Source organism: Nestor notabilis, unplaced genomic scaffold (assembly GCF_000696875.1).
Source record: "Nestor notabilis isolate BGI_N333 unplaced genomic scaffold, ASM69687v1 scaffold7012, whole genome shotgun sequence".
NCBI classification, from domain to species: domain Eukaryota; kingdom Metazoa; phylum Chordata; class Aves; order Psittaciformes; family Psittacidae; genus Nestor; species Nestor notabilis.
The window spans coordinates 83,935-111,737 of record NW_009917919.1 but is presented as its reverse complement, the minus strand read 5'-3'; the positions used below and the strand labels follow the sequence as shown (position 1 = coordinate 111,737).

The window sequence follows — 27,803 nt, the reverse complement described above, 5'->3', positions numbered from 1 at the left end:
AATACGTAAAAAATATTTACACTCCAATTTTCATTAACTTGCATTTATTTATCATACAACTCTTATTAAAAGTGATTTCTTTCCCAAGGCAGTGAAAGTCTACCCCTTTGTATTTGGAAGTGTGCACAATTCCCTAAATATATATTTATAAGAGAACAGTATGATACAGGAAAAAAGTCATCTAAAGCCAGCAAAGGGCTTTGTCAAATAGAAAATTTGTTTGGAATCACAATATATATTGTCTTAACATCACACAATGAGAAAAACTCTGATGAGGTCCTTATTCCCAACATCATCAGCCACATAAGCATAGCTGAAGAAATGGCGGGAAGAAAAAAATTAACAATTTAAAATTAAATAAGGCTATTACAGTGTGGAAAAATAGCTTGAACTGCCAACAAGATTTTCAGGACAACAGTAATGGGATGCCAGTAAAGCCAGCTAGACTAAGGAGCAGCTCGCTAGCACTGCTTCCTCAGCATGAGCAGAAATGGTTAACTCTTAACGACCCTATGAACATTCCCACTCCCAGCCAGCAGTACTGTATTTGATGCTTCACACTTCAGTCTCTGTCTCTAGTATGCCAGTTCATTTCTCTATAGATAAAAAAAAAGATATTGCTGAACTGATAATAGCAGACTTAGCAATACTGTTCCATGCCTAATCATCTCGTAACATCTAATCTACCTTTCTCAGAAAACATATGTATCTGTTCTGCTCACCTTCGAATGGGAATTTTTACTCCTTGTCTTCAACACATTCTTAACATTTTGGTCCTAGCTGATGAAGGGCCACTAGTGTAGCCTACTAGCTATTGCTTATGTAATTTTTAATAAAACAAGTATCCAAAGGTTGTATCTTCACATTTTTAAAAGTCTGAAGCACTTACACAGTGGGGATGCATCAGCATACAGACTTTTCTGTAACTACAGATAAATTCTTAGGCAACCTTTTTGGACCCAACAAATACGTAGGACTAGAAATCTTTTTATTCCAAGGTTCTACCTACAGGATGTGTGTTATTCCAGTACTAAGTAATGGTAAAATCTGTGTTGATATGCTGATCATTCTATGAACACCGTACAGTAAGTCAGACTTGCATATAAAGTCTTGTTTAAGGTGGCCCAGATATTGCCTTCTTACCAACCTAAACTACTAATTTCTAGTGCACAGTTTAGTTTAGGCAGTTCAAGCTATTCTCACTCTCTCTGCTCAGCAGCTAAAACAAAAGTGTGTCTGTAGAACACCAGGAAACAGAACTTTGACAAGTGCTACTTGGTCTGGTGCACAAGAACTTAACCCCCAAAACAGAAAGGAAAAAGAAGTTACCTTCACGTGATTCATATCTTTAAAATTTTACAGTGCTTTCATTGTATAAACCACAAGCTCCTGGCAAAGTAATCAGTTTTCTTGCTATTGCAACATCTCTAAGTCTTAATTAACAGTCTTAGATATAGAGGAATCAAAGTCACTCCTTTCAGAAAACATTCATTTTCTGTTCATTAGTAGTGTGCCCCCCATCTCAATCCCTCAATTCAGAGATCTTCAGTTACATCTGATAAGGTGCTTTATTTTGTGTTTAACTCATTTTCCAGTTCCATTAATTTCCTAGAAGCTTTTACTTTATTGGATACATCCTGACCCTGTGAAAAAAGTCGCTGGCGTTCCCTGAATGTCAAGTTTTCTGGTGCTCCAGGTAAATCTGTATCTTGACTGGAAAGGGAAAAAAAGAAACAAAAAATTTTCATAATTCTTATCTACAATACCCTTAAATATAATGAATTCTTAGTGACATGTACTGACTGATAACCTTTCTGACTACAGCAGAAGATTCTGTTTAGTGCTTTGCAAGGTTTTGCTCCCCATGCATACCTTTAATTCTGACATTGTACTATCATTTTGACAAATTAAGGGCTCATGACCACCTCTGGCACATACATTAACCTGAATGAAATTGCTCCCCAATTTTCAAAGTGAAGGGCAGGTGTAAACTCAACCTCTGTCTGTATGAGCACAGCATTACTGTTTCAGCTAAATTAGCAAGCCTTTCTGTTGTGGCACATGCGGAGGATAAAGCACTGGAATACAATGTTTTTAGGTCTTGGCAAACAAAGCTACCAGCACTGAGGTATGCCATAGCAGCTGCAATACCTCTGTATCTCATTCTGTTCTGGCAAAGCTTATGAGTGCAATTATTGCCTCAGCTCTCTTGCGCTGATCTCTTATCCTTGTAGCAAACAAATTTTTGCATTATGTTTCTGACCACCAGTGAAGGTCTCAAATCATTCTGTTATAATACTTTACATATGTGATTAACTCTTATATAACAAAGCTTTACTATATATTTTGATTTCTTGATCAGAAGAACTTTCATTTTAGCTCCAAGGTCTCTGCTCTGCAGAGAACCTCTGACTACATGTTAGAATGCAGGAACCGGGCTAACAGTTTGTACAGAATCCTAGCCAAGCCCAGTCACACCTTCAGTATGCTACACACTAAAGTTGCCATTCATTTGTAAGATGCAGCCCACATTATTTAAGCTTATTACCAATTTGGTAAAATTCCACTAGAGAGGTACTGTTCTGATATATAAATACGCTTAAACTAGTTGGAGTTGTTCATTTACACTGATCATTCAATTTACTCAGCTGTAGCAGTGAAATTTTCTGCTGTCATGTAGTACTTCAGATCACCAAAAGACTTGTAGAGAACTTATCTGTATTTTATAGTAACCCAAAGTACTCCAGAGCCAGCTGCAGAACTCTTGAATAGCCCACAGAGATAAAGTATTGCAGATGTTAGCCAAGTCAGGTGTATAAAAGTTAAGTGACTCCTGCACATCACCTTTTAGATCGTTTGTCTCTTGGATCCCGATAGACCTCATGGGCCCCAGCAGCTGCTCCTGTAGATCCAGTGTATGAATTTATGCCTTATGCAAAAGAAAAATTAAGTTGAAAGACTGCAGTTACAACATGAGAGTTTTATATTTCTTCAAAAAGGTGCAGTGCTTCTTTCAAGAACTAACTGCAAACTAGAATCAGAAATAAATAGAGGGCCATCGATATTTAAAACCAGTACTACTAAATTCCATCCCCCCCTAACAGCTATAGTTTTGTTATTCCTAATTTTGAGCCAGAACTCCTTTTCTTCAGATTATCCAGCACATACTGATTCACAGTCTCTTATCTTATAATGGCTTACTCTAAGTCAGACATTAGAAGTTGTTCAAGGAGATTGACAGAAAGAGCAACACACAATCCTGTAACAAGCTCCACAGGAATAGGTAAGCTGCTGCTGCTCTCTTTATGAGGCTAAAAGTAACCCAGGATTAGGATATACCACCTTTGCAATTCAGCAGAGTCAGACTTCTTGTCTCTGTTTAGTCTCATTAAGTAAACTATCACTCAGAAAATGCACCCCCTCCCTTGAATTTAAGTTTCAAGCAAGTTATCTTGCAGCACTGCACCTTTAGTTTAACTTGATCTGACACACAGATTTTACACATTATATTAATTGTTTCTAAAGGCCACAAGACAAAACATTTTATTTCCAATTAAAAAGTTTAACAATTTAATTGATATTTAGGACCATATTATCTTAGTAACTGTCAGGAAACGAGTAGAAAATGTCAGCACAATACTCAGATTTGTCTGCAGACAGTTCTAGTCTCAATATTGAATGTGTTATGTCTTGTGAACCTTCTTTGGCACAAAAGGAAATGTTTGCTTCTTCCACTGGTATATGTAACTCAGTAAGACGGATGAGGCTGGAACACACAAGCAAATTCAGCTAGTGAGTTGTAGGCTAGATTTTTTTCACCAAAAATTTGCAGCAGACCAAATCATACAGGTTTGACCAGGCGTATGAAAGTTTTTTTCATTTCAGAGATGTATCTTACATGCATGTCCCTACTTTGAAAGGAGCCACATGCTGTGGTCCACATTTCCACCTGCTGCAGGATGGCAGTTTTGATTTAAATGTTGGCTTTTTTCTTGGTTAGGTGACAGACCAAATGGTCTTAAGAGACCCAGTGGAAGAAGGTACGAGAGCAAAATTTGCAGAAGCGTGGTTTACTAGAGTTAACGTTGAGAACAGAAGAGAGCCATAAAGGAGAAGAATGTAACAGAGTCAGCGAGATGGGAGATGGTAAAACTGCACAGTGAATTCTGCATTTTGTGCAAACGGCTTTGTACGTTACGCAGGCAGTCTTCTTAGAAGCTTGAGCAATCAGGTGAAGTTAACCTGTTCTCATGGCTATTTTAAAAATTATGAAATAAGAGTATTCAGAATTAGTTGTATGGTTTATGAATTAGGTTATTAAAGGCGAAGCATCATACTACAATATTCCTTAATTGTTACCAAACCCCTAACCAAATCTCTAGATTGTCCTGCTGATTGTTTTCCAGGAAAAACAAACGCGCGCACACAAAAAATATCACTGAACATTTCACTTTCCTGAGATTCATTTTTCCATTAAAATTAACGGAAAACAGGATTGGGAAATGCAATTGCATCTGAAATGGCATCCTGGGTTATGGATGATGGGAGGCAAGAAGAGTGGAGGTGACAACCAGTGACTGATGGTTCCAGAATTCATTACATGTACAGACTTCAACGTGCAAAAACAGGAAAGGAAGCAAGGGCCTTTGGAAGCCTATGTGTTGTGATGGAAGGCACAGTTTACATTCTGTTATAGTCTGTTTCAAGTAAGAATTTCTAGAAAAAGAAAGTCCTCTGAATGAACACAAATTCGGTACAGACATGCAGTCCAAAAGTTTCATGTCCGCCATTTCAGAATATTCCTAAGAGCAAGCTAACAACATAGTCCTAGTGTTTAAAGAGAATCTTTTCCATTTATTTCCTGTCTTTAGTCTTATTTTTTAACTCCTTAATTCTTTGTGACTTAAGGTGCTCAAAAGCTAAAGCTCTTCTGATACAAAACTGGTTTGTGCTGTGGACTCACATGCATGGGAGGGAGGCATAACGGCATTATTTCCATTGTACTGATAGCACATCATGGGTAGCATGTCTAGAGACAACACAATGAAAAGCTAAAACTTCCCCTCATCTTCCTTTAACATTTAGAGCCTATGACAGAGCCAGACAGAAGTGACAGACGGGCTTGCAAGATCCATAGGGACTACCACATCATAAGATCTCACAGGCAACACCACAGTAAATAAAAAGTTGGTTTTTTTCCTTTAAACATGTATCAGTGTGGATACTCCTTGTGCAACTTGGGTGCTGTACTGACCCCAAAGAATGAAACTGCTAAACATCAACTGTTATATCAGTTGGACAGTAACAGGTAAACTACTGTCCTTTCAGCAACATTAAAACTACACAGTACTGTGCAGAGCTGGACTGTGGCATTGGACGCAGTCCAACTGTAGCAGAAGCTAATTTGCCCTGCAAAGGAAAAGATGCCTTGCTGGGAAACGATGACTGGAGTCTCAATTGAAAAGGATGCAGACAGGAAGCTCAGAGTATCATGTACCTGCATGGCCTCATCCACACCCTAAATCAGATTCATACACTCCTGCAGCTGGATTAGAAGTGTTTCTGATAGATGGAACCTATTCTGAGGCTCGTATACTCCCTATGAGCAGGGCATACCAGACCTCTGATTAACGAAAGTAAGTGATTTTCATAACTTGTTAGGTAGCCAAAAAGGTGATTAGGGATATACCATACTGTAGACTTCCCCATTTGTCACTGAGCCTTGAATGCAGTAAACAAGTTAGCCATTCTGCTAGAAGCCAGCATAAACACTTTCCCTTGCTACCTCAGGTGACTTTGCTACCCTTTGTCTTTTAGAAGGATGGTTTGATCGGCTGGAGTTCACTGTCAGGCACTTGTTGACTTCCAGCATAAGTAAAAGGAATGAGCTAGGGAAATGCCATGGCCACCCTTCCCCCCAGAAGAATACAGATGGAAAAAAAAAAAAGTCAGGGAAGCACTGGCAGATGCTGCTATTTAAAGACAAAATATTATATTAATAAACTGCAAATGTATAAGAGTGAGATCTACATAGACACATACTCCAAGAGTAAAGTATGTAAGATTCCTCCTATATGGCAGTGGTTTAAAAAATTTAGCATGGAACTTTGGACTGAACTAGCTTTGAATTCATGAGTATAACTAAACTAGTACTCTGCAGATAAAATACAGTGCTGAAGTTATCTGCAGCTAGAGTTCTACTTGAAATTAAGCTTCATTATGATTGCCCACCTGGAGTTGTAAAAGAAACAAGATGAGGAGACAAAGAAATACTGGGGCATAGAAGGGGAGGGAAGGAGTAAGACAAAAAGCACTAAGAAGAAATTTAGGGTTTTGTCTATTTTTGCAAGAGAACTGCACTGTACAAACCAGAAGTATGGGAATGGTGCTTAATACATGAAACTAACTGCATGTCCTATATGCCTCTTGATGCTTATATATTTAAGAACTGCACCTACACAGGTAATTTTTAAAGCCATTTGCACACACCATTAGAAGACAGAACCCTGGTACCAATAACAAAAGCAGAAGATAAACTCTGTCCATGAACCCATTAGAAAAAGTTTCCTGTGTTCAAGAAAGGTGCACTTCCAGATGCCCTGAGTAAACAGTGGTCAGTCATATAAAACAAATCACTGAAAGATACAGAGTGAAAGCCAAAACCAACAGTACTTTGAATTGGTTGAGTAACAGTTAAAATCACTTCTGATTGTGTGAAAGATGGAATTTTCTGCTTTTGAAGAGTTTGGGTAAAGAACAAGGAAATTTGAGAGATCAAAACAATTAAAAATTGGAGAATTGATATTAAGATCAGGATTTAAGTTAGATCACCATAGTGAAAATAGTGATTAAGTGGGGAAGAAAATAAATCATGAAGTAAGAGATCAATCCACAGCACCAGAGTTGAAAACATGAGGATAGTTCTGCAGAGACGGTTGATGTCATGGTGTCTACCTTTAGAGCTGCTGGCATGGATGACACTCGGTTTGTTTGGTGGGGGCGGGGGCTGGCTTTTTTTGGCAGTAGTACTGTTGGCATTGACTGGAGATGACTGGAATGAGTTGGAAAGATAGAGGCCATCTGAAACTGGGCGAGGCTGGCGGGAGGGCTGCTGTGGCTTAAGGGTGGCAGGAGGAAAGTCACCATAAGATTTTCTTGTGCTGGAGTACTTATCCTGACCTGCTAGATTGGAATCCTCCTCCTCCTCATCATCATCATTGTATGCAACAAACTTGGCAGTATAAATCGTGTCAGGGGAGAGGACCTGTGTTTTGAGGTAAGAGGTGTTTCGCTGAGGTGGGGGAGGAGGAGCGTTAGATGAAGGGGTTGGGGATGGGAGTTCATATTCCCGTGGAAGCGGAGGTCTGTACAGACCAGGCTCGTCAGGCTCCAGTAATCTTCGTTCTGCTTCATCGTGCTGCCTGCGCCTTTCAGCCTCTAAGCGACTGTAATACTCCTCTTCCTGTCGCCTCTGCAAGTCCAGAGGAAACAGAAAGGCAGTGGTCAGAAAGACAGGCATTTCAATCTGAGAGCAATTTAAGCATTCCAGCGCCAAGCTACAAACAGCTTTTTTTGTCTCCTTTCCTGCCAATCTGCAGGGCATCTATATGGACTCATACGAAGCATATTTACTCCTATGAAAAACATGGCAGTTGTCCTGCAACACAGCGCTGCTTTTATTTCCAGATCTACCACCGCCTGTGGTAACTGCGGCAACTGCCTGCCTGTGTGAACCAAGGGTGATTCCAGCCTTTATTGCTCAAAATGTAACTACAGTTAATAAGAGGTAGATTAATAAAGCTGTAAAGAATCTGTGGGAGAGGAAAAGAACTAAAATTAACTGCCATCTGAAAAAGGAACTTTGTCATTTTGCTGCATGCCTATACAAAGTAAATTAATCAACAGAGCCTTGGAATAGATGACTCGTAACAAAACCTTCTAGTATATACAAGGAAAACTAGTTTCACATAGAAATCAGATTACAAAGAACTTTTCTAGAACAGACAAATAACTTTTTAAATAAAAATTTGTATTAAAAATTTAAAAGCTATGCTAGTGATACTTATATGAGGCTATTTACCATTTAAAAGGCTGTGAAATATCTTCTATGTATTTTTCCAGTTTGACTTTTATTGATTTTGAACCAAATAGCATTTAATTCTGTTCAGCTCTTTAGTCTAAACCACATTGTAAATAAATACAAAGGTCTACTCAGGGGTTAGTTTGATAACAAAAATGCTTGGAAACTATATGTTAGAAAAACCCTTTTGTTTAAGCATGGTATAACTTCTGCTGGGAATATAGTGACATTTCAACCAACCATCTTTTCTGCTTTTAATCCATGTGTTTAAAAAAAATATAAATTCCACCATATCTGCTTATCTGCTGAGAGTCAGTTATCCAGAAAAACCATAAATAAATCTGATCTTGTTCATCTAGAGCAAAGACATGAAACTCATCTCCTTGTACTGCTCTCCAAAACCACTGTAGTGGTCAGATGGTACTGAGTTCTGAGCTGGTAGATAAATGAGTGTGTCAGTCAAGATCTGACAGGGAAAACCCTTTCAAGCGGGACATCCGAATGTCATTTGGCTGTGCCACTGCCCGAAATTAAGAAAGCCTTGGTTGGTTTTACTGTTGCCCAGTTTTGAACAATTAAGCTTCTCAAATTCATGGATAATATTCTGAAGCAACCTAGAAGCCTCAATCTTTAGAATCTGCTTGATTGCAGTGACTTAACTGCTGAAATTATTTACTTACTTTCTAGAAACCAATTCCTTTCCTCCCATAGTCCAAATGTGAAAGACAATATAGAGTACCCATCTCCACTACACTGTATTTTGCATTTGTCTCTGTACCTGTATCAAACAATTACTGCAAAAATTTAAGTGCCATCTCCTAGCCACAGCAAAACCCAACTCCACTAACTCAGTCAATATAATAAAGAGAGAGGGTAGGCAAGTCATGCTGGGGGCTGAAGGAAACCAGGAGGTAACTGATTTCTGTTGTAACTTTCAGCGAAGGCTTTGAAGGAAAGCCCTTGCCACTGCTAAATACCTTCAGCTGATGAATCTACAGTACTATTTCTGCATTACTGGTCAACTCCAGCCTCCATGAATGGGCTGTTTGTTTAATTACTTTTTGGGTTATACTGGATAAACCGAAGCCTTGGGCCATGACCCTTATTACTAGGGCTGGTGCGTTTAACCCCTGCTGAGCCAACCGTTACTGGCTGGGCTAAAGAGGAGAGGCCTGTCAGAACCCCTGCAGCACTTGGAAGATCACAACCTTTTCTTCAGCCTCTCTCCTGGTCCGCTCCTCCTCTTGCAGTCGGCGCTCTTCTTCCTGCCTGGCCCTGTCTTCTGCTTCTCGTTTGCGCATCTCTTCCAACTGCTGCTGCCGTCTGCGCTCTTCATCCTGTAACTAACAGAGACGCACCTTCAACTTTTTGGTCACTCACGGGTAAAATGGGTCAAAACAAACTTAACCCAAGTATTTGCATCTAAAAATAACTCATTCCATAGAAAACACTATACTACAGATAAATCAGTATCATTTCCAGCTGTTAAGAGTACACTTCGTTACACTGGTTTCTCTAAAATCCCAAAGAAAAAAGAAGAGGGTGGGAGGGGAAGAGATGCACAGAACTACATACATAAAACCACAAAACACACAGCGAGACATTTCTGACATTTTTAGCAGTCGTACATGAACCCCTAGCAGAAGACTGAGGAGACTCGCGTTCTAGACGGCTTCAGCAGCCATAGTCTCAAAGGTACAGTAAAGTGAAATGAAATACTTGGAACCAACGGCCCACAGCTCCAGCAGCCAATCGGTTTTTCATTCTGCATTAGTATTTAAGCACCGGAAAATCGTGACTCATTAGCCAAAGGGTCAATCTGTTTAAAGTAACAGGCTTATTCAACAAGTCTGCAAATAGTCTCAGGAGATAAATAAAATCTCCCACTGTATCTGCAAACAGATGCGTTTTGGAAAAAGGAGAGCACAAGGCAAAGAAATCTTTGACTATTGAGACTGAACAGCTCACATGAACAACTCATGTTCAACAGACAGTACTGTTTTATAAATGCTTATGGTAAATACTGCATAGATAAGAAAACTGAGCAACAATCCAAACTTTGCATCATTCTCTAAAGCAAACAGTATCTAAGCCCTTGATGGACAGGAATATTCACTGGCACAGAAATTAAATGGACAACATGCTATTATTTTGTATTGCAGCATGTTTTAAAGTGACACCCCCCCAACTGGTATATAAGCTACATGCAACATGGATACTTCTCTGCTCCTGGATTTGTTTTTACACTCTGGTTTCATCTACAGGGAAAGGCCCTTAAGACACAAAGCAGTAATGATATAGTAAAAGAAGTTTAGTTTTAATAGACTTTGTGAGGACAACTTTTATGTAGGTATCTCTTCCCCCCAGCTAATCAACAGGAAATGTGCTTTAAAATATTATGTTTTCTAATCAATTTTCCAATCAATTCTAAAAATGAAGGTAGTTTTGCTTTGGTTTGGGGTTTTTTTTACTAAGATTCTGGTAATTATTTGTCCCCACTGTTGATGCAGTATTTGTGTTATGGGTATCTTATGACCTTGTACAGTAGGTAATTTTGAAAACATTTGCCTTCTGTATCTTCAAGCACCTGTATGGACTAATTGCAGTGAAAACACCTTTCATTTCAAGTGTTAAACCCCACCATTTTGGAGTATTTAATTTCATTTAGGCAGTAATTTGGCAAATGTATACTAGAGGATGCTACCTCTGAGCAAATTCCCCTTATTTGGGGCTAAAACTTTTATAATTCCTAGCCAAACCCAACATAAATATAGTGAAGTTCAGCACTACGATAGAGCAGGGAATAAAGCAGTTAACCAGTTCCCTGTGTGGATTATGACCTCTTCTTGTCTGGGTTATTAAAAAGACATTATTTTAGCAAAGGAGATAATACTGCTGTCAAAAGGAAAGACAGACAGTAATTCAGAAGAGTTTAGAGAAGTAATTTCCTCTCAAAAAAAAGGGCGAAGGGGAGGGGGGGGAACCGCACAGTGAAAAAAATATGGGAAAATTGCTTAACTCTGGCCCAATTGCATTAAGAGAAAAACTCTGAACACGTCAGTTCCTGATCACAGATTATGACACGGATGCCTTTTTGCTTAGTAGCAGATATTCCCGTTCAAATGCATTTGAACAAGAAAATTTTTCAAACTGAATTAAAGAGGGAGTAGGACTGACATGTTTGATTTTCTTGTGACCTTAACTAAAAGACAGAAGGGAAGACTGGGCAGGGTGCCCACCTGGGAACTGTTGTTAGCATCTGAACCAGAGTAATTGCTACGACAACTGTATCCAGGTCAGAGGCTATTCTAAACATAATACATATAATTTTTGGCCTTTTTACTAAGTAAGGCAGAAGCAGGAATAGAGCAACTATTGAGAGAGTGACATTTCAGTTCTTTATCGTTAGTAACTAGTTCCTGCTTTGGAGCATTCCCAGACCAAGGCAGGGAGCAGTGGGATGGTGAGGCATGCCAGAATGCTTTGCAGGCATTTGTGTTTGTAACTTTATATACCACACTACCCAATTCAAACTTCACCCCAAAATTTCAAGACACTATGGAAAATTAGCTTCATGTCCCATTTCTACTAAGAGGGCTGTTGGATTCCCAGGTTGAATATTTTGATTTGATACTTCTCTATCCTAGTTAGCTTTTCTCTTGTTTAAAAGGCACGTTCTCATCTGATTTACTGTACTTCCAGGGTTTCTCCAAAGCAGCACATTTATATTATAACAGGTAGAAACAACTGATCTGCACAGCCAGAGTGATGGAGAAGAGGATTCTCCCAGCTGTGACTGTGTGAAGCAGCTAAGCACAAAGCACTTAAGTCTTTCCCCCTGCTTTGTCCCAGTTCTACTGCAAACTACCAACAGCTTGCTCAGCTGCACAGCTCTGTCCCCCTACCTCTAAACATATGCTTGCAGCACTACTCCTACGTAGAAGGGCAAAAACGGCTACCTTTCTTCTGAGCTATTGCTCCTCGTACAGGAGCTGATGCTCTGATCCGTATCAGCAATGTTAAGATATTCACAGCACTGGCAGGCATCCAGGAAGCCTCAGATTCCAGACAATTAATTTCTCCGAGCACTGCACAGAACGTTTTAAAAGATGATCCAGAAGAACTTTAAATGTATACCTATTTATGACAGCGAAAGCTGGGTCCGGTCTGTTAGTGGCTCAGGGGGTTAAAAAAGATACACGCTAGCCAAGCTGACAATTCATGCAGTAACTATTCATCACCTTTCACCAGCCTCGTAATTAGCACAACAGGTATCACCAGTGCTCACTTAGACATACATAAAATGCACTGAGCATTCAATTGTTCTTCTAGAAACGAAGTAGCAATGACTTGGGTACATGAAGTGGTACAGGATAGCTGCCACTATGCCCAGAAAGTCACGTGAACAGCATGAACGATGAAATTAGGGAAAAGAGGTATTTTCCGAGTACAGTGTTCAAAAAATCACCTGTTTCAGAATTAGATTTCTTTATTCTTTTAAAGCTAAATCTATGAACATAATACATCCTCAGCTGATTCACGTGAGGGATCCATCTAGCACAGTATTCTGTCTCTGACCACAGCAAGAAGCTGCACATGAGCCTGGCCATTTCTTCTAGTATTTCCCCAGCATCCAGCATAGCACTAGAGACGTCAGCTGCTACAGCCTTGTTAATCCTTTGAGTAGCTGTTTACAGGCGTGATGTCTATGAGTTTGTCTAATCCATTTTAAAAGCTGATGGTACTGTCTGCCTTCACAACCTCCTGTCGCAGAAAGATCAGAAGTTTACAGCCAGCTTAGCAAAGTACTTTATCTGTACAGTCGCAGCACAGGGAACCAGGGCTTAAGCAAAAAAAATAGGAGCAGTAATAAGAAAAAATATTGGCAGATACCAACTCTGAGAAATCCGTGACTCCTGGCTTGTCCATTAAATCAGAAAGCTGACATGCTTCACCTGTTTCACTGCTGTCATCTGCTTAACACTCATGTACCACACAGATACAAACCCAGCCACCTCAGACAGACTTACCAAGTTACGTGAAGTATGCATTTTAAAAGGGGATTTTTTTTTGTTTAAATGAAGCAGTGCTGAGTGTCCAAATCCATATTTTGAACAGTCATGTTCACAGTTCTTTCCAGCAGCACAAGTTAATTATACTAACAGGACTTGCAAGCATTACTTTTCTTTCGAATTAGTATACTAATTATACAGAAATACTCTTTGAAGGGAATGTATTTCTTCCCTGCAAGACTACAGAACTCTTTTCCCATGCACCCATTTCTAATGAGAGCAATAAAATACACAGCTAGCTGGAGTCATAGCAATTACTGCTCCAATCTGAAAGCCTGTCACGTTTTAGACACAAGAGAATGGTATTAACCATTTGAAACTGAAATTATATGGTAACTTAATAATTGCAAGTTTATGTGACCTACTTGGAGATACTAGTTCAGAAGTAATTCCTGAGTTTACAATCCATTTTTCCTTTAATGAGAAAATTGTGACACCTGTAAACAACAGGGTTTCAGTGTGTGCTGTAACAGTGTGCTCTACTATTAGGCTCTCAGGACAATTTCACTTCAAATTGGAAAGGAATGGTGTTGCTAAGAGCTCTCCTAAAACCTGCCAGGGTGGGGGAGGGAGGAAATCTTACCTCACAGAGTGTTCATTCAAAGTTACTAGTAAGATTTTTATAAACACCATTGCAGAAAACATCAAATACAAAGTTTTATATTAGACCACTGCTACAACAAACAAATCAAGCCTGCAAGCAGAACACAACATCTAAAAGGAAAGAAACACAGGGAAAGGAGTCACCACATCTGGGACCATTCAAGTGCATGCGTACAGTTAACTTACTGCTGATTGTATCACAATGATTTTTGAACACCCAAAGATGCCAAATCATCATCCAAAGCACATAGAGTGGTTATTAATACATTCAGGAATTGAAACAGGAAGGAGATATTGAAGAGAAAGAAACAAACATACCAAATCTAGAACAGAGATTGCTGGCACAGCAGTCTGCTGCAGGTAGTAAGAAAGGGGAAAAAAAGAAAGATGCACAGTGAAAATAAAGATAGGTTAGACTTGTGCCATTTCAAAGCATTTTCTTTTATTTGTTAAGTCAACTGCTTTAGAATGAGGAACTGAATTGACATAATCCTGAAATACAGAAATGAACACAATCAAATAATCCAATTCTTTTTTTTATCAGAACTGGTCTGAGTCATTCAACACCTCGGTAATTCTCCAGAGACGTGAGTTACTGCATCTCTGGTAGTGCAGACAGTGAAATGTTACCAAAATGCAAACATTACTTCAGTTCAAGACAACTGTTATTTCTTAGTTTCAAAATGTTCCAAATTGCTGGAAGAACTTTAAGCACAGATAGTATATTAAATCCAGCACTTGTGGAGAAGACTGATAAAATGTTATGCAACACAACTGGATTTCTATTAATGACACATGGCTTTTATAGCCTTGTGACAGTAAAATTTTAAAGACGCTGTTTGTTAAAATGGCAGTTTTACATGGATTTTTTTAATGCCCATAGGTAACTGCCTATGTGCTACAAATTACTCGTTAGTGATGATGGGCTTTAACACAAGCTGCTTGCCAAAGACATATTTAGCTTTTCCTTTCTTCAGTTTCCAAGTTTGAGGTATCTATTGTTTTACACAGTAATGAAGTTAGCCACAAGAAAAAAGGAAAGCAGCGCAGACTGCAGTGAATACAAGAAGAGCAAGTTTAGGAAATCAAGCTGCCAAAACAATCCTGAACTCAAATGCTACTCAAGCCCATCGCTATTTCTGAACGTCAAAATAAGCATGTCCACACATTTCTCAAGAATTAAAAATTGCATACCACAGAATTCAGCCAACTCTTCAAGATAAACAAACAGAAGACACTCAGCACATTAGAGAGCTAGATTTTAAGCCTGTCAAAGCACAGCTATTGGTATGTAACTTTGGTATCCATGCTGTTATTCAGAAAAGAAAACCAGGTTTTCCTGTATTAATTGTTTCTCAGTAACAACAGATTTAACAGGCTCTGAGAGACAACAGCCACCAGCAGTGATAAAAACTTCATCACACTATTCAGTTGTATTATCTAATTATGTGTATTATGAGCTTTCACAGTACAGAAGGCAAGGTAAGCAAACCTTGTCAGTACCGATTAAACTGGTCACCAAGCAAAATCCAGGTATGCATGAGCTGCAGCCTTAGGCAGGGTCTATCAGTTGTTACAGCACCCAGACCACGTCTCGACCTGATGCTTCCCCTCAGCACTGCTTGGGGTCACCACTGAGGTGGTGGTAAAGGTAGATGTAGCAGCTGACATAGCCCCCAGCCTTTACTTGGAGCACACCAGCAAGTGGAATCTCAGTTCAGTTCACTGTTTCCTGGGAACAGCATGCATTCAGTGCCTGTGTTCAGGTCTGAGACTATAAATAAGAACTCTTAGGGGTAAATATATACGGGGGAGAGGGAAGGGAGGAGGTAGAAGAGGAATCACACTACTGATTCTCCTACAGTTTCATCATTTCAAGTGCTTTTGTTTACCTCCTGTAAGCAAATTCCTGCTATATTTAACCTTATAATCCTACTCCAGGTACATGGCAAAATCCCCTTATCCAAAGGGAATTTTTTTCTCCACAACCAGAAAAGTAAATTCAGCTGCTAACCTGGATTCTGTAACAAGTAGCTATGATACTTTCATAATACATCAGTTAACAGGTGAAGCCGCTGTAAGTTAGCAATATTAAAATTCAAAGTATTTAAGAAAGCTTCATCCTCCTTTATCCTGGAAGAACATGAAAATACTCAGACAAAGCCAAAGAACCCACCAAGATACAGATTTACAATACTTTTGTCTAGAAAAGATTATCCCTTTTTACCCTTGCTCTTCTTTCTGCCTCCAGTCGCTGCATGATGAGCATAGTATCCACATCATCATCCTCCTCTTCATCATCATCTTCATCCTTTTGCTTTGATTCTTGAAGTCGCTTTTGGAACTGCCACTCAAGCATGAGCTTGCGGAGACGGTCATTTTCTTCTGCTGTACGATCAGGCTTGTTCTGAAGTTCCTGAATCTCTTTACTCAGCATGTCCACAATGTGCATCTGTTGCTGCTTCTCCAGCTTTTCCTTAGCATCCCGTTTCCAGGGATCGGGAGAGAGGCTGTCACTAGAGGACAGTTCTTCCTTGCTGATAGTGATGTACTGCAGATCTCTCCGCTCAATAGTCCGAGGCTGCTGTTGGGGTTGCAGCTCTCGAATGACGGTTTCTTGAGGCCTCTGCAAGGTTGAAGGTTTTTCTGATTTCACTTGTTGAAGGGAAACAGGAGGAACCACCGGCTGAGCAGGAATTAGTGGCTGAGAACGCATTTGGCCCAGTTTTCTCTCCTGCTCACGACGTTTCCTTTCTCGTTCTTCTTCCAAACGTGCCTTTTCCTTTTCATACCACCTCTGATGCTCTTCTCTTTTTTTACGCTCAGCAGCAGCTACCTGAGAGGATGCTTGTGCTCCTATCTGATTTGGAGGAGGAGGGGGAGGCAGAGGCAAATCCATTTGTAGTTCATCAAATTCAGCTGCATAATGCACTGGAGGAGGCGGTGGTGGAGGGGGAAGATCTGTTCTGATGGGCTGGGAAATGGCCACTGGAGTCGGCTGGCTGGTGGCTGGAGTTTTCCAACGGCCAGGTCCACTTTTAGTTAAACAAGAACCAGGAGAGACTGGTTTGGCTAAATGGTTCAGGTGTTCTTGGCTAGATGTGCTAGAATCCACAGATGAATTCATCCACTGATCGCTGTCTGACTTCCGATCGATGTACTCTACATCCTTCCGAATAACAACTTCCAAACGACTCTTCTCTGGCTGGAAAACTTTATCTCGCAGTTCTTCCTGGGAACGAGCTACACGCTGGAAAAAAATTAAACAAGGCATGTATTTCATATTCCATCTATATTAGAACATATTTGAAAATGGCTCACAAACCACATTCTTATTACTGAAGGTAATTACTTGTAGTGAATTTCAGCATTTTCATGCTCAGTAAGTATCCCAAAACCAACAATAAAATGTTCTTCGCAGTCTTTTTAACTCATTCAAGTGATAGAAGATGTAGCAACCTCTGAAATGCCTGGAAACCCGGACTGCGAGGAAGGATGAACACAGGATCGAGTTTAAGCTGAAAATCCCCACAGCTCACACAATTTCTCAGGACTATAACTAACACCCCCTCCCCCATGTATGAGGATGGGAGTCCTGGCAGCTCGGAACAGTAGCTCCGGCTTTACCAGCTCTGCTGTTTGGGCTTCAGCTGGCTTCACTGAGCATTTCTGATATTGGGAAGGCAAACAGAAAGGCTGCTGAGGGAGAGACAGGGGAGCATCTGCCCATTCTCCTCCGTTAACAGGCAAGATGACCCTCAGGAAGCTCTGGTTACTGCAAAGCCATTCATGCGTATGGCATCTACGCAGTTGGGTCTAGTTCTACCTACTCTTGGGGCATGGTCTGCACTTTTTGTTGCTTTTTTAGTGCGTCAAACACCAAGTCTTTTTTTTTTTTTTTTAAATATAATCTCAGGGTCTCACTGTACTACCACCTCAAAAGGAATACTGGATCAAAAATCAGGCTTATCAAATCCGTTAATGGTTTTCTTGAAGCAAATGCTCATACTTTGAATGTTAGGCATTACTAAGCACTGAAAAATAACGTACCAATTATCAACAACTGAGAGAAGACTAACAAAGCAAACTCCTTTTTCCTCCATCAATAACCTCAAGCATGACCTCTAAAGAATGCCTCCTTTGAGATGAACAAGTGTATTTTTCATGCTCTATTAGTCCAGCAGAGCTGAACACACAGCTATTTGTGTTAGGTTTGCTGTGAGGATACACCTAGCCAAACAGTTTGCTAATCCCTGCAGAACAGAAAACAGGCATTTCATTTCACATCAGTCAGTTCCTTGTGGCAGCTTCTGCTTTTTATTTTTTTAAACAGGCCTAATTCTTGCTGTAAAGATGAAAAGGGTATTTTTATAATCTTTTTTTAAAGTCTGTTTTTCTCTAATTTTCAACTTAAAGGAACTATTGTATGGCAGGAAAAAATCATGTACACTTTCAATGCTTATATGGAGCTAAAGCTTCTAGCCATTTGCTTTATGAAAATGCTCTCAAGCACTGCATTCAGCCACAAGACCAAATTCAGCGTCTGTCAACAGCTTTAACAGATGGGGTTCATCTCACCAGTTTTAACCACCTCATCTAAGCTACTCACTTAAGCTTGTCTTAAGCAGGGGAGAGATGCATGTCCACACAGCTGTTCATCCCATTAAGACAAATGGGTAGGAACCATTCTCAGGAGGTACTAGCTTCCCCCTGTCCCATCACTGGCAGAAATGCCTAGACATTAACTATGCAGCTAAGATTAGGTGATATGAAATCACAAAACATGAAGGAGTTAAGCATGGAAATTCATCAAAGTATTTCCATAGCTATTCGCCACAGTTATTTAACTTGCAGCATTCTCCATCAAAATTAACATCCTACTTTGGATGTAACATCTATTTTCGTAACGGCTGAAATAATTAGGATTTTATATCTATTGATTCTATGATACATAATAAAAAAAAAAGAAAAAAAGAATAAGAGCACTAAGCTTTTGTTCAGTTGACTTTTTACTGAATTCACTTGCCAAAACACGTGTGAGGAATCAACAATCAATCCTTACTTTGTTTCTGTGACACAATCTCAAGACAATTTACATGACTCTGCTTCTCCAAACGTAAAACATACTGAGCCTGGTGTAAGGCTCTGCTTTTATCACAAATGAAGAAATAGGGAGGAAAAAAGTTTGCCCTACATTTTTAAGTCTCTGGCGGATTAGAGAAAAAGATGATCCAGTGTCTGGATTTAGTAGATCTGGATTTAATTTCCCATGTGGATTTGAGTTAAGTCCTCATTTACAAAGAGCAGAACAACATTATTTTTTGAATTTATAAAGGTACAGTGGGGGCAAATGCATTTCAGGTCAAGAAGCATCTGCACTTTGATAATAGATGCAACTTGAATTTATTTTTTAACTGAGAGTGAGGAATGTGTTTCAGTGAAGACCCTGGATAGATCTCAAAGAACCAGTTTATTTCTTTTCTAATACCTCACTTTGTCACTTAAACCATGCACCCCGCAGGCAAAGAGATTTTTCCACATAAACCTTCTTGGAAGAATGAAAGATTTATTTTGCTTTTCAGAAAACCACAAAGCATTTTACAAGACAAACCCTACTACAGTCTACACCCCATTACCTCTAACACGGGATTAAAACATCCCAGATAAGAAGGTCTGCAGAACATGTAACATAAATTCTATGGGGGGGAGAGAGGGGAAAGAGGAGGGTTTCTGAACCTAAGCCAGTCTTCGCAAAAGTACAACTGTTGTTCTCCCCCACTCCTCTGTGTGGTAGTTTGTCAGAGATTACAGAGAGTTTAGTGTTCTGCAAAAATGTCTCCAGCAGCCTGGGACTGGAAAGCAAGCATTTTGTTTCCGCTTTTCTCTTATACTGAAAGAAGTTACTTCTCACCTGCATTGTAGTACTGATCGAATGATTACTTTCTGCCTGGACCTGTGGTTTTTCTTCATAATTTGGCCACTGACTCTGAGCTGGACCCATTCGATCCTGGGACTTTGAAGCTGGGAATGTGAAATATTCCCTAGTGTATGTCTGTGTTGGGATGGGATAAGCTTCCGGTCGTGGTGGTGGAGTCTGTTCCTGAGAAAGGTAGAAAGAAAGGTAGAATTTTCTAATCACACAGTATGGAATATTATTCTAAACATGCATTTTCCAAATGTTTTTTCTTTTGGCTCATAAAAGCATTATTCATCTGAAGCAGGAGATAAAGAGGTTGTCTAGATCAAATATACTTGTGGTTATGAGTCATGTTTTTATGATCTGAAAACAAGTACAGAATGTTGTACAAACCTAAGAAATCACAAGAACAACTTCATGAACAAAATCTAACAAAATCAAAACTGTCTCAATCTTTCATAAGAAAGCCCCCACCCAGTCACCAGCACCAGCATTATGTTCAAATAGTTAAGTTAGACACTGATTTGACTCAAGCACACTGACGCTATTGATAGCCAAGGAAAGTTTAATGGCCAACATTTTGCTTGCCACTTCTGACCTCTGTACAAAGATTTCCAGTGGAGACTGAGGTTATTTTGGTGGTAGTTCCAGATGCATAAGCATTCTTTCCCCCGGGGCTTGGAGGCTGATCTGTTGGAAAGTTAAAGGAAGCATTTACATGACTTAATGATGATTTACATAACTTAATAAAATAATATTATTCACAAAATAACTACGATTTTTCCTCTGAATGGTTTTAACAAGAGGTTTGCTGCAAATGTTACTATTACATTGGCATCTTAATCCATTTTTAAAAACAATCACCCTTTTTCAATTCAACAGCCTCTAAAACTAGTGGAGGCGGCATCTACCCCTTGAAGAAGCATAACCTTACTTACTTGCTACATTGGGACTGGAGCGATGATCGGCTCTGTTCTTCATTAATCTATCATCCCCTGGCAGCTTCTTTGGTTCACTGTACTCTGTCCACGGCAGCTGAGGACTCTCAGGTGACCCATTTTGAGTGGAGTTGTTGTACAGCTCAAAACCTTCACTCTTTGGTCGGGGTTTACCTGAGCCACGGCGGTCAGAAACTGTAATAGTTGGATATGTATTTTCCCCCTTTCACTTATATTAACTGCTGTCTAGAATAATTCTTTTTCAAACCAGAGCTGTCTTGTATTTGTAATTAAGAATGAGTTCCCAGTAAAGCAAATGCTAGATTTTAAAATCTTGACTTCTTCAGATACACAGTCCCACTCTTGTATGGACTATATGGGATTCCTTCAACTTGCGTGCTTCAGAAGAGCTTTTGAAAAGGTACAATATTTGGAAAAGCTGAATGTGCTTTACTGGAAAGTCTCTTGCTGACTCTCAGAGGCATATGGCATCTGGGATGGTGCTGTAAACTGTGATAATAGGGATTTATTCTTTTAACACATTCTTTTCTATACCATAGTACTACCCCATATGTAGAAAACACCTTCCTTTATAAAATTATGTCCTTTACAACATTATTTTACGTAAGACTTGAATATGTCTTCTGTTAGAACATTTAAGTAGGATGAGAAAATATAACATTGGAGAAACACCTGAGAACTTATTATCAGGCACAGAACTTAGGAAGGTATGTTTTAGTATTTCTACTTAAAAAAGAATTCAATGGCAAAACATGTTCCACGGGCTTCTGTTTCTATTTCTCTCTTAGTAATTATACTGCATTCTGTGGTTACAAGGAAGTCATATTCCAAGAGGAGGAGTGAAGCTTCCATGAAAGGAATTAAAAAAGCCAGTGAAGTTTAATGCCTTTGTATTCACTATATTCCATTTTTAAAATAAAAATTATTTCAAACCAGAACTGTGTTTAAATGCATAATTTCTAAAAGGTACATATGCAAAGCCTTTATTCGTGATGAGACTAGCATCATTTCAAATAATATTGAAAAAAAACCCAGATGAACTTTTGATAAAAAAGGAAATGCTTCTTTTCTGTGCAGTGACATTTCTTTTCTTATTTAATATTTTGCTAATATTTGGCAAGTTACTGTGAGTTATCCTATCTTCTGTGTTCTAAGACTTATAAAGCAGCTACTGACATAAATAATATTAGCATTTTTACCTCTTTGCATCATTGGGGATGGCTGATTAAGCAGAGTTGCAAGACCATGGTAAATTGCTCCTTGTTTTGCTACTTCTAGTGTTACTACAGAACCTGTCCTAGTCATAAGTTCTGCTGCCCTGCAATAAAAGCCAAAGCAAATAAAACAAAATAAAATTAGGCACCGCATTATGTAGTTGTTCTTACTATCAGTTTGAATGTGATTACTCACATTTATTCTAATAATCTTTTGTTTGACAGAACACACTTTTCCTGGTTAATATTTAAAATCACTTTGAAAAAAATTAGAAGATATGCTAATTAAACAGACAACACCCACAGGCAAGTACTATGCCCAATTTCTGCAATTAAGGTCAGAAGCCAAAATATTTAAAATCAGAGCTAAATAACGTTTGCTAAAAACTAAAGCCCAAACATGTAATACATCTCTTCTAGATAGATAATTCCTATCAGATACGGGAAATACTTCACGAAGTAGCAGTTATAAAAATCCAAGACAAAGCCTAACATTAAAAAATAAAAACAAAAACCAAAACCAAACACAAACAAAAAACAAAACAACAGCTCTTTACAGTAAATTATTTCTCTGGAATTTTCTTCAGCCAAGGAAAGCATTCCGTACCTTTCCTGGGACAGGCCCACCAAACTTCGACCATCCACACTGAGCAACTGATCCCCTGCAGCCAGACGACCATCCTAAATACATATTCAAGGGAGAAGAATATTCATACACCAATGCTAACATGGTCTAAATTAAAACAATTGTTTACACATACTAGTAAACAAAGGATTCAGAAGCATTTCCAAAGCATCTTTCTACCTTTGAACTTCTGATTTTAAGAATGTTACTAACCACGTCTGCAGCACCTCCCTTCACAACAGACTTGACATATATTCCAAGTTTGTCTTGACCAGCACCCTACAGAGAAAGAGGCATTAATACATTACATTCGTATTTGATCTCTTAAGCATTCCACAAGTGTTAATCAGAATTTTACATGGCTAGGTAAACCTCTAAGTTCTCACTGCTTTTATATATCTCCAAACTGGAAAAAAACAATTATACAGAAGAGTTATTCATTTAAAGTCAAAAGAAAATTTTAATGTTGCACCTATTTAACCTGCAAGCATTGTTAGAAGAATATTTGGTCTTAATGCAAGCTTGAATAAGAAAATACATTAACTAAATTTTACATTTCAGAAGTCTGTTCTAATCCCCTTCCAATAAGAAATACTTATTTGCACTTTTACACAATTATTTTTATACCTCTATGTATTATGTTCCAAAAGACTGCAGTTTCCCTTGCTAATAACCAAATGAAACAAGGTAAATTGCAGATTACAATTAAAAGAATTAGAAATGCTTTTTAGGTTGATTGTAAAAGGACTGTAGAGGAGCTAAAGTAAAGGAACAAACAGTGCTGCTAGCTTTACAATAAACAGAAACTATATTTACTAAGTCTTCTGGAGTTGACAGAGCAGATATTTAAGTCTACTGCAAAACCATGCAATTTTGTTCATAAAACATCTGCCACAAAGTATTATGCTAAACTTGGAAAGAACTGTTAACAGTGAACTTACTGCGAGGCAACCAACACATTCAAGACAAGAGAACATAAGCATCTATTCAAGCCATGCTGTTGCGTCATCCACATGCTCCAGTTTGCGAGACACCACACAGATCAGTCTAAATGTTAGTACCACAAACCTTTAAATTGTCACTTACAATGTAAGACAATGACTTGTGATTTCATTATCTGCTATAGCAAACAGTGCCATTTTACTCTGCAAGTTGCTTGGAAGAAGACTGCCATGTTTTCAACAGAGCAGTTTTTAACGTAATGTTGTTTTCTAAAATAACCCCCCGAGTTGCTTTGATATTGAATATGCAACTTCCTCCTCCTTTCCCCACCCAGCTTTCTCAACTCTTTTCTTTTGGCATCAATTGCTCTCACTGTTGCAATAAAGTAAACTAAAAATCAAATTATTCAAAAGCTAATGTTGCACATGGTTTTCTAAGCAAGTGAAAGACCTACTTTTATTGATTAAATCTTGAGTTAATCCCAAAAATTTGCTCAAAAGCCACAGAAAAGGAGTTCCTTCGAGTCCCATGCTTCCAGATTAACATTGGGCATGTCCAAATTTTTCATAATAATTGCTTAAGCCATACTTACAGGAATAAAGGGGAAAAAATTTGCAATAAATAAGTGAAGTAAGGACACTTGCTTTGTATGGAAAGACTATAAAGGAAATTTAAAAAAAAAATAACTTTTTTGTTTTTAAAGGGCTCTAAACAACAAGGTCACTGTAGAATATTTTTAGCTTTATACCAGAAAAATTGGTTAAAGCTATGAAAAACACAAGTCAGAATACAGCTAGATAAATATACTGAAAAAATGAAATCATGCTTCAAAAATCTTTTCTCCAAGCAACCAAGAAGCATGGGGAGGGATGATCTGGTTGCCAGAATACCTACACTTCCAAGACAGACATGGCAAAGTTGTAAAGCCAAGGAATGCTTCGTGACTTTAGGGTGACATGGGCTAAGAAGGAACTTGTCCTTGTATATGAATAACTGGGTCAGCAACGGATAGGAAGTTTTCACAAGGAATGGAAGTTTTCAGAGAAGCCCTAAATGAATGTGCTGTTCACCATGCTCATAACCGTTCCAGAAAGAGGGCGAACAATAATGTAACTGAATTTACCATCTAGAAAATTTATCAAGTGAAAACCAAGAGTTGGAGAAGGATCACATGATGCAGAACACTGGAGCAATAATGGGGAGAAAATGTACTTCACTGGTTCAAACATGAAGTAATGCTCCAACCTTGTAAGGGACCAGTCCCCACCAGGGCCCTGTCAGCAGAACCAGTTACCACCTCCCCTTGCTGGGGACCAAAAATTGAATGACTGGTTTTATATGCTCCTTCCTCTGCCTCCAACAACTAAATATACCTAGAGGCAAGCCCCTTAGTTCCAAAAGGCAAGACAGTCAACAGCAACTCACCCACCCACCCTTGTAGTTATAACCTCATGCATCACATAGTTATACATAACTGGAGCAACCAAACAGCTGCTTTTCTTAGTGGCCAGACAGACCAAGACTTAACCAGAAGCCTCTGAAGCCACCTGGGATGGACACCGCTTTTAGCCAGTCCTAACTACAAAAGATGCTAGCTTGATTATGATTGTTAGTACGCAGTAAATGAAGTTGAAACCTTCTGTTTAAGCCCATGATACGTGCGCTGTTTTGCTGATGGTGATGAGAGAACCATTTGCAATTGCACAAATACCCATATAATAATTTCTGAACTGGCTTTAGCTCCTTGAGAAAGATCTTTTCAAAGCTATCTACACGTATCAGCTCAAATATCTGGAAGCCAATAGAACTAACAGAAAAGAACAAACAAACCAGAAACCATCATGGTCACTAAACATTTAAAAGGTTCACATTCAGAAAACTTTGTAATTCTGATTACTCCATTATAAAATGACACCAGCAGAACCACGAGGCTCAGAGGATAACAAAGATGATGAGAAACACGGAATAGCTTTCTTGAGAGAACCAACTAAATAGACATGGACTCCTCAGCTTTGCAACAATCAAAGAAGTGAACGTCTATGGTATTATGAGTGGCATAAATCGGATTATCATCTTTCTAATCAGCCAACAAAGAAACCTTTCTTACTTGTGCTATCATAGCTAACATGTTTTAAAAAGTAAAAACCAAAACCAAACAAAACATAACAAGAAGAAGGAAACCCACCCAAAACGTTTTTCATAGGATTTTATAATTAAATTGGGAAACTGCCAGGAACAAGAGTGCTGCAGATACTGAAGTGTAAGCATACACAAAATAGATCACAGATTCATGGTGCTATAGCCCTTCAAAGGCTTTCAGGAAACAAAAACACCAAAAAGAAAAAAAAAACCCATACAGATACAATGCACTCTGAAAGAAATTCTGAAACTACAGAAAGCCAGAAACCAGGAGGAACCATCTTACACTTTCTGTTATGTTCTTTGGCTAAATACCCCACAGCTGGAGGATAACAGCTCAGATGGATTTTTTGCCTTAATTGTTCCTGTACTCTAAAGCCTTATAATAATTCTTCATTACAGTTTGAAGGAGCTGACATTTTATTCCTTGCTCCTTCTTCTTTGATGTTTCTTACAAAGCTTATACAGTTTGCCAATCCCTTTCCTGTTTTTTAAGAGATGTTACAAGCAGATGTGTTAGCTCCAAGTCATCTCACTTAACACAAACCCAATGAATTTTGAAAGCATAAAAAATGATGTAAAAATAAATCTCTATGGATTATGTAAAAAGTCTATCAGCTACCACATCTACTCACATATTATTAGCACAAATGAGTTCCTTCTCTGCCTAATTCATGTGCCATTTAACGTGTTTCTATCAACATGCCAGTGCTCTCACTTACACTTGGGAAAACTTCTCACTAAGCATCCTCAAAGTTAACTCATCATCTTCCTTCAACTTTTACCCTAAGCTTCATAATCATTTGAATCCAAATTCTTAGTTTCTATTGAAACAGAAGAGACTGCATTAGAAGGAAATATACAGTAAATAAGGACACAACAAGCATGTTAATACGTAGTTAAACATGAATACTAATCTCCAAAGGAAGCAAAATTCTCATACAAACCACATGGATTTTTCTCCTATCATGTACTGACATTATAATAAAACAAGTTTCTTTGTAAACTGCTTATTAACCTTTTGTTTTTTTCAAAGGAACATGAAGATCAACATAACTAAAACTTTCCCCCTACAAACAAGACAGAGCAATGACATGTGTATCAGTAACAGTAACATGGTAAACATTCTTTTCACTCACTTTATTTTCTCCCATTCTGAATACTAAAAGGAAGTGTATCTGTAAAGCCATTAGTCCAAACAGAAGAATGCAAATGTAGACAAGTTAGATGATTGTGGAAAGCAAGAATGTAGGACGTATGAAAAGATGGTTTATTCCCTGCCCCAATTAACATACTGGAACCTACAGCACATTTTCTCATATTCACAAAGCCAAATACAGAACATCCAAAACCATTTGCCCCTTTTAAGCCTGCTACAACTCTCTGCTTGACTACAAGATTTTTATGATGTTAAATAAGCCAATTTAGCTTTTCAGACAGCCCAACAAGAAGCAAGTCACTTTCCACCACATCCGGTTATCATCTGGGCAACACATCAGTGTACATACTTGTTTTACAATTAGAGTTATTTTGCAAGCCCCTCCTTGCTCTAACAGGATTGTGTTCAAAATACTGCATTTGCTTAAAAAATTACTGTAGGAGAAGTAGCATTAAGAAAAAAAAATTACAGCTACTTCTATGGAGTAAATCAGACCAATGAAGACAAGAAGGTGATAAACTACAGTGATCTGAAAAAAAGAAACAATTACTCCTACATCAGAAGTATGTAAAATTGAGGATGCACAAGACTACAGTAGTGATGAATTATGAAAAATGACAGAAGGAAGTATTTAAGGAGAACATATCTTATTGCTATGTCACAAGTTTTATAACTCAAGACTTCCTTGTCAGTAACAAACAGAGGAAACTTTGGCTCACATACATTATATTGGCCATAAAATCAGAACATGCCATATAGCACAACTGTAGATCAAGGAGCAGTCTGAATAACAGGAACATCAGATATAGTCTTCCTAATGGCAGCATCACAGCTGGCCCGCAAGCTGGTGACTCAATCACCATGGAAGAATTAAGAGCAGGCAGAAGAAATCCCGCCTGCGCCTCCTTCCCATTTGGTATTTGCCAGGACAAGCAGCTGTAACTGCGTGGTGGAAACAACAGGCAGATCCTTCCAGCGAGCGTCAACACACTGCTGGGTTCCCAGGTAAGCCACCAACCCATACCACATGAGGACCTGTCACCAGGTGATGGGCTGGAGGTGCTGAGACACCATGCAGCCCCACCAGGACCCC

General features: G+C 38.8%; 1 protein-coding gene across 2 annotated transcripts in view; it reads right to left on the bottom strand.

The window, feature by feature from the left end:
• Nucleotides 1-1,120: 1,120 nt before the first annotated feature.
• The window catches only part of MLLT4 (myeloid/lymphoid or mixed-lineage leukemia (trithorax homolog, Drosophila); translocated to, 4), a 77,237-nt gene continuing 50,554 nt past the window's right edge, over nt 1,121-27,803 (bottom strand). Inside the window, exons 22-32 of one of the 2 annotated variants that reach the window (XM_010009463.1) lie at nt 22,684-22,749; nt 22,453-22,526; nt 21,831-21,949; nt 20,611-20,805; nt 20,271-20,362; nt 19,667-19,855; nt 15,983-17,005; nt 9,289-9,417; nt 7,180-7,471; nt 2,845-2,929; nt 1,121-1,713 (exon numbers count right to left, since the gene is read on the bottom strand). In XM_010009463.1, coding sequence (XP_010007765.1) covers nt 1,569-1,713; nt 2,845-2,929; nt 7,180-7,471; nt 9,289-9,417; nt 15,983-17,005; nt 19,667-19,855; nt 20,271-20,362; nt 20,611-20,805; nt 21,831-21,949; nt 22,453-22,526; nt 22,684-22,749 — 2,409 coding nt within the window. In that variant the 3' untranslated portion in view covers nt 1,121-1,568. Of the gene's footprint in view, nt 1,714-2,844; nt 2,930-7,179; nt 7,472-9,288; nt 9,424-15,982; nt 17,006-19,666; nt 19,856-20,270; nt 20,363-20,610; nt 20,806-21,830; nt 21,950-22,452; nt 22,527-22,683; nt 22,750-27,803 lie in introns of both variants that reach the window. The other variant, XM_010009464.1, reaches the window with a different exon arrangement.